At 58.1% G+C, this 12,673-nt stretch overlaps 1 protein-coding gene across 1 annotated transcript; it reads right to left on the reverse strand.

Moving 5' to 3' along the window:
* Window positions 1-438: 438 nt before the first annotated feature.
* On the reverse strand, window positions 439-12,181 carry TMEM132E (transmembrane protein 132E). Its single transcript, XM_024731306.1, has 8 exons — window positions 11,157-12,181; window positions 9,531-9,677; window positions 9,078-9,270; window positions 8,277-8,420; window positions 5,615-5,820; window positions 3,510-3,795; window positions 2,369-2,560; window positions 439-1,494 (listed from the first exon to the last, which is right to left on the reverse strand). The coding sequence occupies exons 1-8, from the start codon at window positions 12,179-12,181 to the stop codon at window positions 439-441; spliced, it is 3,249 nt and encodes a 1,082-aa protein (XP_024587074.1).
* Window positions 12,182-12,673: the final 492 nt, after the last annotated feature.

Genomic DNA, 12,673 nt, shown 5'->3' on the forward strand with positions numbered 1-12,673 from the left:
CCCTGCAGGACAGAAATCCCTGAATAGCGGTTTGAGAAAAGTCTTTGTGCAGCTTGTGACACAAGACCCCCCCAGAGCCCCCCACACAGGGGGAAGCAGGGAACGTGGGGGGATGGGGCGGGGCATTGTGTGGACCCTTGGTGCAAGCTCGGCCTCCTTGCCCCTGTCTTGGGGCAGGGGTCTAAGACAGGAGGAGGGTTGGAAAGGGTAGAACGAAGGCTGGGATTGCTCTCCTCTTAGCAAGCTCCAGGGGGAAGGCCCCTCCACCTCTGAGGGCGGAGGATGGTACGGTGCGAGGCAAGGAGGTGGCCGTCCGGAGGAGGAAAGCTGCCGGGGCCGGAGCATAAGATCCACTTCAGCCGGCCCGTGTCAATTGTGAGCTGGGTCCCGGCTCTGTCCCACACGGAGCCCAGGCCATGGCGGGCAGGGGACGCACCTCTATGCCATCTCTTTGACTCTGCGCCTGTAATTGTGCAGGTCAGGGGGCGGAGTGGGCCGCGCGGTGCCCGCCGCCTCTGGGCAGCCCCATCCCAGGGCCTCTTCGTCCTCCTCGTCCTCCTCGCCGGCGGGCACCGAGTCGTAGGCCAGCCCCTCTGAGGGCAGCGCCGTGAAGGTGGTGAACTTGACCCGCTTGCGCTTGGAGGTGGGAGAGCTGGCGGGGTCTTCGGCCTGGTCCCGGGCCGAGCCGCCCGAGGAGCCGTCGCCCCGCCCGTGCACCTGGCTCTGGACGCTGCTCTGCGAGCTGCCGCTGCTGTGGTGGTCGCCATGGCAGCAGGCGGGCACGGCCTCCAGCGGGTTGCTGGCGGGTGGCGACAGCTCCCCCTGCCCCCGCAGCGGCTGCCCGTTGCCCAGGAACACCCAGTGGTGAGAGTGGTCCATGCTGGTCTGGCCCTCGGGCGGGATGCGCTTGTGCCTGTAGCGCAGCACGAAGACGATGCAGTTGATGAGGAAGACCAGGATGGCGAGGCAGAAGACGCCCAGCAGCGCGTACATGCCGATCTCCAGGTCCGTCAGCCCCCTCGGCATCTGCAGGAAGCCGGTGGGCAGTGGCAGGAAATCTTCTGTGGGTGGCACCGCCGGGCTGGCCGTGCCCGGGCCCACGGCCTCGGGCGGGGAGCCGGCAGTGCCCAGCGGGCCAGCTCCCTGGGCCTCGTCCTCGCCCCCGCCGGGCCCTGGCTGGCTGGGGCCGGGGTAGTCGTAGGTGGGGTCCCCCTCTTCCCGCCCAAAGTGCACCCGCAGGCCTACAGGGGTCGTGGCCAGCACACTCTTGCGCTTGGTTTTCTGGCAGCTCTCGGCGATGGTGAGCTCCGCGCGGAGCAGCTCCCCGGCCCCCTCGGCCTCAGCCACCACCAGTGGGAAGGCCCGGTCCTGGGTCACTGTGGCCACACGCTTGTCCAGACTGCTCACCAGCAGCCCATAGTCCTGGGGGCTGTAGAGGGAGAGTGGGGCCGTGGTACCGTCGCTGTAGGAGAGCCAGAGGCTCAGGAGGGCTTCCTGGAGGAGGAAGAGGAGAGGACAGGAATCAGAGATCTACTCCTGCTGACTTCCCAGTGCTGGAACAGTGCCTGGCAGGTGGTGGGTGCTCGGGAATGGTTATTTGAGGGGGAATTCTCCCACTCAACTCTGTACAGGGAGTTATGGCTCCGTACTGCCCCGAGAACGTCCTTGCCCACTTCGCCCTTCTCCGCCGGGTGAGTTGATGGTAAATTCTGCCTTGGGTCTAACTCAGATCCCTTCTGCTGCAGGAGTCACACCGTATCTCCATGCCTGATCACCCTCAGCAGACACGTGGAGACTGAGAACGCACATATACTCAACCCCAGCCTTGTCCTCTGTTTGTTAAACCTTCTGAGAGTTGACCTCCTTGCAGATGAAGAAGCAGGGCTCAGAGACAAGCAACTGGCCGGAGGTCACGAAGCAAGTTGGGGCAGAGGACTCCTGTGTCCTGACCTCTGGCTCGGTGTTCAGTGCCCACCTTCTCCCTCCCTGTGACCCCCACCTGTAACTTTTCCACCTTTGTCCCATAGCCAGTGCGCTGGCGTATCAGTGGGGGGCTATAGCTGGGGGTCCAGAGATGGGTGAGGGTAATTCCGGGGGGTGGAGGCAGAGGTGACGGGCCCTCTGAGAAATGCAGGAGTGGGAACCTTCAACAGGAGCCTCTCACCATGGCAGGTGCAGGAAGTGAGACCTTGGCCAGACTCCTGGGCAGATGGTGGGGCACGGGCCCAGTAGGGCAGGTGCACAGGGCACAAAGGGTAGATAGATCTTCCATTATCAAATCCCTAATCTGGGGGGCTCGTGGCCAGAAACTGCAAGTCCTCCTTCCACACCCCAAGCCCCCAGGCCGGCCAGCTGGGCATCCAGTTACCTGCTTGAGGAAGCTGAGGGTCTGCTGGGCGGCTGTGGTGGCCAGGATGGTGTGGCTGCTACCGGGGCTGGGCCGCAGGGAGAGGGCGAGGCTGGCCACCACCTGGGCCTGCAGCTGTGTGATGCTGACCTTGTCCTCTGTCACTGTCAGCAGTGTCTCCCCAAGCACGGACTCCGTCAGGGGGGAAACCACCTGAGGCAGGGTGGTGCGGGGATGGGTGAGAGCCAGGAGAGAAGGACACCCCACCCCTCTCCAAATTCCCAACCAGGGAGGAATCTGAGTGCTGCTGGAAGAGAAGCCCAGGGGGTGGGGCAGATTGGGAGGCAGGACTCCTGGGCTCTGCCTTAGGTCTGCAACCGGGAACCAGGGTCCAGAGGCCAAGCAAGGGTCAAGGGCTCACAGGAGCCAGGCAGGAACACAGATGAGTGAGGTGAGTTGATTTTAAAGAAAACAACAGCCCTCCTGTAGAGTGATAAGTCACAATTGATGGTCAGCCTGAATGTCAGGGAGACAAAAGGGAGTGGTGGGCACTGGGGCAAATGGGAGAACTCATGCTCGTGTAAAAAAGGCAGCAGTGCTGACTCTAGCTGATGATTGCCAGGCGGGAACGCAGACCCTGTGCTGCCAGATTCATATTTTCTAAAGCCAGAAATTTACATTTTTAAAAAAATGAGAAACCTCCCAATTTTTAAACGGTTGGGTCAGTCGTTTTACAAACAAAATATGTCTGCAGGCAGATTTCAGCCCATGGGTCACTATGTATAGTCTCTGAGATGGATGATATCTACCCAGGCACCCAGTTATCAAGGAGGAAGGTCAAAGTTGAGTCCCTAGATCTCCAAAATTCCCTCTTCTGGCCTCTACGCTGGCTGGGCCCTCCCACCTCCTCCGCTCCGCAGCCACCGCTCTCAGCGACCACACTGAGCCATGAAAGGTTCACAGAGGCTGATGAGGCTCGGAGACAGAAGCTTCTCCAAGGTTCTTGACCTTCGATGGTAGAATTTCAAGCAGAAGGGCAGGTGGGGAAGTGTGTTTGCAGGGCCCGTCTGGGGTTGCTCCCCAAGGCCGAGGCGCTGGAAATCCTGTCTTAGGAACGTCTGTGTGAAGGCTCCCGGAACCCGGCACGCCCCACTGTGCTTACCTTGAAGGGGGTGGTGCCTGGCTCCAGCCCGGCCAGCGTGCTGCTGTCTACCATGCGTGCCACTCGGGGGTCACCCACCCGCATGAAGTCGCTGACCAAGTCGGTGACCTCCACCAGCCAGTCTGGGCCCAGCATGGTGACCACCTGGTCGGTGCCCTCCGCCGACGTCGTGTGGAACTGGGTGAAAACCTGCAGGGTGGCGTGCTGGTACTGCAGGGTGCAGCCACGGCTCGCGCTCTGCCGTCGTCCCTCGTCCTCGTCCTCATCCTCGCTCTCCCGGGCTGATCTGGGTGGGGGAGGCCTGGAGTCAGGGCTCCCCACCCCGGCTCTGACCTGCACGAGTCCTTCCCTCCCTCTTGCCCCGCCAGCCCCTCCCCGGCTCCCGTGGGTGGAAGGCTTTCCCTGGTCCACCCCTTCTGTCTCTGACAAGCTTGGAGCCCGAAGTCCCAGGCTTTCCTCTCCTAGAAAGTTACCTTCTTGACTCCCCACCCCACCCCGTGTCCCCTGCCTGGCTGCGCCCATGCCTGTGAATAGCTGGCATCAAATCTTAGCAAATACTGGCTCTTTCTCAGCACTAAGCACTTGCTGGGCCCTGGGCTCAGCTCTAACTTGGATCAAAGGTGATCCCTGCTCAAGGGCCAGGAGGCTTAGCTGCGTCGTCGTGTCCTAAAGCTGTGTGGCAGACAGAACTTGGATATTCAGCTGATGAGATTGCCAAGCGGAGTGTGGGAGGTGTGTCCTAGCTTCCTCTGGCTGCTCAGAGTAAAATGCAAGAGGAGACAGATAAATGGAGGGAGGAACTGGCAGGCAGAATGGAACCAGGACTTGACAATTTGGGGAATTCTCAGCCTGTCCAGATTGCCAAAAATACGAAAATCAGGAGATTCACCCAGGAAAGCAGGCTGTGGAGAGAGAGAAGGGTGTGGCTAGTGCTTGGCTACTGCTTCGGAAGGATTAAACCACCAGAATATTCATTCACATAGAGGGCTCTTTTACCTGTGTTAACTAATTTAATCCTCACAGCAATCTGCTAAGTGTAAACGTGCCCATTTTAGAGATGAGGAGACTGAGGCACGGTAGCCTAAGGTTACCCAGCTAGCAAATAGCAGTCAGGATTTCACCCCAAGCCATCTGGCTTCAGAGTTCACTATGTCCTTCACTACTCAAAGGAGCATCAACCTCACTGGCAGCTGGCCTGAAATGCAGACTCACGGGCTCCATCCCAGTTTCACGGAATCAGAACCTGCATTTCAACAGCATCCCGGGGCAAGTCGCGTGCAAGTTCAAGAGGCCCTGGTCTATGCTGCCTTGCTTTTCCAAATCTCCGCAGAACTGAACTGATCCCAGCTCTCACTAGGCCGCCTGCTTCTCTCTCCAGCTCCACCCTGCCCGCTCTTAGCTGCCTGTCACTCTGCCTTTCTTCTCTTCCCTGCTGGCTTCTCTCTCCAGCAGCAATGAGTGGGTGAGTAGAGTGTGCTGAGTACACCTGGACCTGCCCCACAGATGGGCACCCAGGTGTGTGAGCCTGTATCCCAGCAAGGGAGCCCAGTGGGGGTCACCGTGTGCCTGGCTGATGTACTCACAAGTGTGCCCCTGGTGTGCCCAGGCTGGGGCACTCGTGTACAGGGGTGTGAGCACCTGTGTTGGTGTTTCTGCTCCATTTTGTCTGCTGCTTGACTGCTCTTACCCTGTCTCCCTAGCCAACTCCTTTCCACTCATCCTTTAAGACTTAGCTCCCGAGTCACCTCTTCCAGGAAGCCTGCTTTGACTTCTTCTGGAGGAAGAGGTGGTTCTTTCCTTTGTGCCACTTGCTTCCCTGTACTCAGGGCTTCCTTCATCCACCACACTCCATGATATATATAAGACCGCTTCCTGATGGACCCAGAGCTCAACTGGGTCAGGCTCTGGCCACACTTACCTGCTCCCCTCCCTGCCCCCATCCGTGCCTGGCACACAGTAGCTGCTCAATAAGTTTGTTGATTGCAAAACCGACCTGCAGACTGTGTACACCTAGGGCCTTACACACACATGCAGATCAGACGTTGTGCCAGGGCTGTGTCACCCATGAGTATCCCCAGCATCTGCTGTGTTTGGAAGGGCCATACCTCCGGTCAGGAAGGATAGGTACCCTCCAGCCCTTCACTTGGCTGAGGCGGGCATCCGAGAGCTCAATGTGCAGGGGCAGCTTGGGCACCCAGACTGTCATTTCCAGGGGGGCATTGAGGACGTCGTAGCGGAAGGTGACCCTGGCGTTCATGGAACCGCGAGACTCCTTTCCGCTAACAAACACGTAGTCACAGCTGCTGGATACCTGGGGAGGGGGAGAGAGGTTGGTTGGCCTGTCTTGCCCTACAGGTCATCCTGTGGGGCAGTGCAGAGGACTTCATTCTGACAAGGAAGGCCAGAAGGCCATTGGACAGAGAAAGTGCCAGTCACAGGAGGCTGAAGGGGAGAGGCTGGGTGGGAGAAGGCCCCTAATTTAATTCCTCTGGGAGGTGTCAGCTTCCACTCCATTGCTCCAGAGATCACCTCTTAGTGGCTACCTTGGGAGGATTTTGCTCCCTGGCAAGAAGCCAGTGTGCCAATATTTTTGTAAGGGGATGTTTTTGATGTGCCAGGCCACACCTTGGGGGAGTCTTCAGGCTGAGGGTCCCCAGCGCTGGCTCCCCTCCCCAGCATGACCGCCTGTGCTCTGGAGCAGGTGTCTGATGGGTAGAGTCCTCCACAGTACACAGGAGTAGCCTGTCCTGAGCAGGACACTGGGGTGCGACTGGGCGGGGAGGCGGTTGAGGTGGAGGGGGTGGGGAGAAGGGGCAGGCCCACAGCTCCTCCAAGGTGCCTCTGGCCCAGTGGTCCCAGGCAGATGGGCAGATGGTTAATTTCCAGGAGGGGGCTGCTCCAGCCAGGGGTGGAACTGAGGGAAAGGGAGAGGAAATTTCAGGACCAGAGAACCCCAAGCACAGACAGGTGGACAACTGCCACCCACGGGTGCAGCTTCTGCAAATGCATGCCCACCTGGACACCACCTTGCATTCTTCACGGTTCCCCAGATGAGCATATGCTCACTGGACACATCTTGGTGGATAGCTGTGCCCACTCACAGAGGTGTCCCTGCTAGTACTTCAGGGCAGATGCAACGGGTATCTGTGTAAGTGCCCACGTACACACCTGCCATACCTGGAGTGAATCCTGTGTGCAATGCATTTAGGTGCTCCTACTGGGACACGCCCCAGGGTGCACATCCTTGAGTTTGGAGGAGGGTCTATCAGGCAGCCTATGGGCTGAGACAACCTGAATGCTCTCGTGGGGATGGGGAGGGGCTGGGACTGTGGTTCATCCGTGCAGATGAGCCCCTGACGGTCCCAAACTCCTTCGAGCTCTCTTAATCATCCCAGGGGGTGGGTGGAGAGGAGTGGGACAGTGGTTCTGCTAGAAATGCTCATTTCCCACTTCGGAAGGCAGAGAATTCCAGCTGAAGGCTGGCAAATCCCATTTAGAATGTTGGCAAACTCCCGAAAGAACCTGAGTGTATTTCAGTGAGAACAGAAACAAATTCCATTTCGAATCTTTGCTAATTCCCTTTGGTATCTAAGCCACAGTGACTGTTCTGGCCTGCTCTGGGGCGGGGGTGTGGGAGTCTGGGTGGTAGAGGAAGGTGCTGGGTGAGGGCTCTTGGGAGCAGGCCCATTTCTCCCCGTCCCAGCCTGCCAGCAGTGGCAAGCCCCATGGGCCTGACAAGGCTTCCAGCCCTCAGGAGGCCATAGGTGTGTGGTACCAAGCCGTCTGCTCTGGCTCACTCGGGGGACATTCTTCCTGGATGGGGGGGATGGACGAGGTGAGTCTCGGGGCTCCAGAGACCAGGAGGGATCCAGGGCAGAGCAGAGCAGAGAGAGAGAGAGTGAAAGAGAAAGCACACACTCCCAGGGAGGGAGGACACCCACATCCCCACTCCCCCTGCTGAAGGATTTACAGGAACAGGAAACAGATTCTGTTGCCCAATCATTTGATTTTGGCACCAGCCGGAGGCTGGCACGGCAAACAGCTCACCAATCCCACAGGGACCAGGGCTGGATGCCCTCCTGCATCACTGCCCGCCCCACTGCCTCCTCCCCGCATCTCACCTCTGACCACTGTCCAAAGCCAGAGGAAATCTGGAGGCCCTCCTGGGGAGGTAGCAAACTGGGCCAGTCAAGTCAGATCAACATCCTGTTTGCTGGGCTGTGGAGGACCCACTGCCCAGAGGGGGCATCTGGGGAGGAGCTCAGGGCAAGGCCTTTGGGAGATGGAGGGCTGGGGTGGGTGTTCCTGGAGTGGGTCCTTTTACACAACCTTCACTCCTGGCCTAACTCATGAGCTTCTGGAGGCTTCCTCCTTGGGCTGGATCTCCTCCACCTGGTCACCAGCACCCAGGTTCAGGGCATGTCTCTGAGATTCCCCCCAGGACCCCCTCCCCTATTGCTTTACCTGGTGTCTGCCACACAACAAGGGCTCAGTAATGACTTGGGGATTGAATTCAAGTTGTCAGTGCTGCTTTCTCCCTTCAGCCTGCCAAAAGGTCTCTTCCACATTCCTGTAGGAAGCCCTCCAGGACCTCCCCTTGCTCAGGCTGGACATGGGATGCTCTTCCCCTCACCCCCTGCCACTTCCCCTCCGCTTGCCTTCCAAGGGGACCTGCCTGGGATGTGAATTCCCCTCTGGTTTGGGGTTCCACTCCCCCGGAAGGCCCGAGGCCTTCTTCCCAGGCTCCCCCACCTCCAGGAAGCTCACCTTGATGATGTCCTCATTGTCAGATTCGCATTCCACCAGGGCAGAGACATCTAGGACAAGGCCGGTCACCTCGATGGCAATGACCTTGACAGGGATGGCCACCGTCCGGCCAGTCAGGATGGCTGTGTTGATGATCTCTGTGTCCTGCAGGGAAGAGAGGAGGGCGGGGCTCTGCTGAGCTGCTCTCGGTCCCCTGCTCTCCCAGGACCACCAGCCAAGCCCCGGCAGCTCCCAGCTGTCCCCACTCCTCAGATGCGTATCCTTCCCCTGGGGACGTGGGCAGACAGATGCATCTACCTGGTCTCGCGTGTCTTCTCAGACGCTCTGCTCACTTGGACTCCCGTGGTAGCCTTCAGGGTCTACCCCACTCTGCTGCCAGAAAACAATGCTTCCCCAATCCTCCACCATCTCCTCTCAACATCTTCCATTCTCCTCCGGACTCAGAGTAACGTCCAGCACATTTGCCTGGCTATTCCACGTGCCCCTGGGCACCAGACAATCATTCCACGGCACTCTTCCTAAACCCATAGCTCCTTTGAACAAACTATCCCCATTCCCATCACCACACCTTTGCCCAGGAAATCCCCTGCCTAAAGCACCTTCCTCATCTTCTCTGACTACTGTATGATCCCCTCCTCCATGGGACCTTCAAGGCTCCACTGCATGGTCACCTCATCCAGGAAGCCCCCCCACCAAGTGCCCCCTCCACGGGGACTCCTCCCACCTCCGTGCCCCTCAGCAGCCGCTGGCCCACTCCAGTGCCAGGCGCAGAGCTCGCCTGCCTTCCGTGAGTGCACTCACCATGGCCAGGGGTAGGATGGCCTGCACGTCCCGCTGGATGCCCGTCAGCTCGGTGACAGCCCGCTCCAGGTCAGGCAGGGCACCGTGGCCGCGGTAGTCGATATGCCACATTATCCTCCGCTTGACTGACTGGCTGGTGAAGTTCTCCATCTCAAAGTCCAGCTGCAGGATCTCCAGGGGCCCCTGGTCCTCCCTGCACGGTGGGGGAAGGAAGGAGAGCCCAGGAGGAAGGGCTGGGAGCAGCTCAGGAGCTCCGAAACCCTCGCTGAGGACCCTAGCCCTCCTCAGTGGCCTTTCCCCGGGGCCCTCTGAACCTTCCCCAGCCTGGCCTCCAGGGTCCGCAGAAAGTACGCCCAGCCCTTGCGCCAGCCTGGCCTCCTCCGTCAAGAATTCCCCCACCCCTCCCCAGTGCTGTCCTGCAAAGAGGTGGGCAGAGGAGCCACCTTGGCTCACCAGAGGGGCAGCGGTGTGCCCTGGGCCCAGGACACATCCACGGTGGCTGTTGAATGCTTTGCCCCAGTCAGCAGCTCCGAGGTCACGTGCCACTGGCCACTCCGTGACTTGGTTCCTAGAAGGGTCACGCCCTTCTTGGCCTTCACTCTGGGACAAAGCAAGAAGAAGAAGAGGGAGAGGGTCAGCTTGGGGGTCCAAGGGCTGCCCACCTGCCTACCATCCTCAGGCTGGGGCTGGGAGAAGGGCGAGCAGGTGAGTAAGTTACCCTGAGTTCTAGACTCAAAGCCTGAAACTAATTTGGGGGATCTGGTATCATGTAGCTTCAACCTCTGGCCCTAGTGGAAGCTGTAGTCCCTTCTCTTATATCTCTGCCAGGTCTTTACCTAACCTCTACTTGCATATCTTAGTGACAGGGGACTCACTACTTCTGCACACATCCCATTATATCTTTAGAAAGTCCCTAAAAGGAGAAACTTCTTCCCTGCTTGTAGCTGAAATAGAACAGCCGTGGGTTCTGTTGGGGGAAGGGAGGACAACTCTTTTCCACCTGAAGAGACATCTGAGGAGGTGAGCAGGTGTCCCCTGAGTCTTCTTTTCTCCAGGCCTAAAATCTTCGGTTCCTCTGATTGTTGCTATTTTGCCATAGCTTCAAGTTGCCCATATCCTAGTCACCTTCCTCTGGACATCCTGAATGCATAAGGTGTAGTGTCTTATACTAAATACAACATTTCAGCTCTAATTAACACTAACTAAAGCCGAATGATTATTATCACCTCCCTAATTCTACATACTTTACTCCTATTAATGCAGCCCAAGATCTCTCATGACTTATTTAACTCATATTCACATTCAGGTATTAATCACTGAATTTGGTATGACTCTCCAGGAATACTTGAACTTTAAGGTAGTACATTCAGGACAGAAGGCAATACTTAAAGAAGCTGGAGGTTAATGATGCCGTTTCAGGTGCCACGTATAATGCTTGGGTTTGTGGGGAGCATTTTGGTGGGACCTTTCTTATAGCCTCAGAATCACCCGACATGGCTCAAACCACGGATTCCTACTGTGAGACATCATTATATTTTGTGGGGATGTGCTATGGCATTTCGGAATTTGTGAACTGTATCCTTCACAAAGAAAGAGCTAGGACTCCCGAAAATATTTCTCCCCACTCCAGGGTTAGACAAATGTCCTGACACACGGGTACCCTCCTGTTTATCTTTTGGCTCCCAGGCAAGGGGCTGCTCTCTGATCTCAATTTCTCCTCTTAGGCCTCTGTCTACTCATCTGTAAAATAGAAGAGCTGCACCCGCTAATGTCTAAGGGCCCTTCCAGCCCCGATTCTATCGTTCTGGATATCATGCTTGTGGAAATGGATGTTTCCTCTTCACCATGACACCACTTCTGTGAGGTAGGGAGGACAGGGCAGACATTTCTGTGGCCATTGGGAGGACGAGAACACAGAGGCTCGGGTAAGTGAGCTGTCTTCCTGAAGTTGTTCAAGTGGTAACTGGAAGAACTGGGATTAGGATGCTGGATGGGCAGGTCTGGGCGAGCCCTCTACCAGGGGTCAGGTGTGCATCTGACCTTGGAAGGGAAGCCAGACCCCCACCCATACCCCTGTACCTGAGAGTGAAGTGCTCCAGGCTGGGGCTGGAGGGAGAGGAGGAGTTGGGGGCCAGGTAGAGGAGGATGCTGAGCAGTTCCCCGGGCTTGAGGGGCCGGTCAGGCAGGCGGATCATCAGGTTGCTGTCCAGCCTGTGTTCCTGCAGGGTCCTTCTGGGGGGCGGGCGGAACAGGCTGATGCTCCCGATGCGCAGCAGGGGGTGCTGGGTCGGGCTCTCGGCCCGGGCCCCGCCTCCGGGCCCGGCACCCCGCCGTGTTCCTCCACAGCCTCCTGACGCATCCGGGGCGTGGAGAGTGTAGTAGAGCTCGGCTTGCTGACTCTCCCCTGTCGCCTCGGGCTCCAGCCCATCTGGAGACTTGCGGCGGGCAGTGGGTGGTGCAGCCGGGGCTGGGGGCCCGAACCAAGCCAGGGGCAGCTCGGCGCGCACGAGACAGGTGGCCAGACCCCCGCTGAGGCGGCAGGAGCTCTTGACCTCCCGGGCATCCCGGAAGGCGTGCAGGCGTACGCAGGGCAGCCGCTCGGTGACGCCGAAGTCATCCCAGTCCCGGCCGGCCACGTAGAACAGCACCTGGGCCACGGGCTGCGAGGCAGGCACGCGGGGGTGGACGATGAAGGCTCGCACCTTCCAGCTGACCGTCAGGCGCTCGGGGATGTCCAGGGTGCTGGACGGCTGCAGGAGCTCCCGGGCCACCACCTGGCTGGTGCTGAAGGGTCCCAGGGAGACATTGAGGACGGGCAGCTCCTTGGTCTGGAACACCACGAAGGGTTCGGAGCGCTGCAGGGAGCCGTTGGTGACCGTGGGAGGCGTGCGCTGCGCCTCCCGCAGGAAGAAGGCCAGCCGCGTGTGTGACAGGCGGTAGCTGACCGGCAGCACCGGGCTGGCCTGCAGCCCCGGAGGACTGGGGCTGGCTGGGTGGGAGCGGCCAGAGGCTGGGGACAGACAGAAGAAAGACCCCAGAGTGGTCAGGAGAGGCTGTGCTGGGACTCCAGGGCACCCCAGCCTCCCACCCTTACAGAGGGCCATCCACTCCCAGCCGAGCCGAGCTCAGCCCGGCTCTCCATCCTCAAGGCTCCAAGCCAGGCTCCACCTTTGCTGGTGTGTTAATTGCCCTCTTGTTGATGATTCATTTCTTTATCTGCGATGCAGGGGTAAAGCTAATGCCGGTACAAAGCATTGTGAAGGTTTAAAGAGGTTTTATCCTCTGGCATCTTCGTTTGTAAAATGAGTATAAAAATTGTTTCTGCCTCAAAGAGCTATTGTAGGGGCTTAGCGAAGTCATGTGCGTAGAGGGCTAAGAGCAAGTGTGATGCCGAGGTGGTAAGTTTTCACTCTTACCATTATTAATGGTACAGTACAGTACGTATTTAACGATTTAACATTGTTTATTAAAATTAAACTATTATTCATGCATTATTATGACAGGCAGTGGCTTATTTGATCCTCATCAAGTCTTTGAACCAGGTATTATGATCTCCATTGATTCACCCAGTTTTCTATCAGTAACTTCTCTTTTTG

The sequence above is a fragment of the Neophocaena asiaeorientalis genome, unplaced genomic scaffold, assembly GCF_003031525.2.
Source record: "Neophocaena asiaeorientalis asiaeorientalis breed wild unplaced genomic scaffold, Neophocaena_asiaeorientalis_V1.1 scaffold1136, whole genome shotgun sequence".
Taxonomy (NCBI): domain Eukaryota; kingdom Metazoa; phylum Chordata; class Mammalia; order Artiodactyla; family Phocoenidae; genus Neophocaena; species Neophocaena asiaeorientalis.

Bases quoted from the DNA above. Each gene is read 5' to 3' on its own strand.
- TMEM132E (XM_024731306.1), bottom strand. From the start codon at position 12,181: ATGGCCCTCTGTAAGGGTGGGAGGCTGGGGTGCCCTGGAGTCCCAGCA. The intron at 5,821-8,276 runs GTGAGCTTCCTG...CCCCCTCCCCAG, and splicing joins ACAATGAGGACATCATCAAG to GTATCCAGCAGCTGTGACTA. The intron at 2,561-3,509 runs GTAAGCACAGTG...ACCCTGCCTCAG, and splicing joins CAGGCACCACCCCCTTCAAG to GTGGTTTCCCCCCTGACGGA.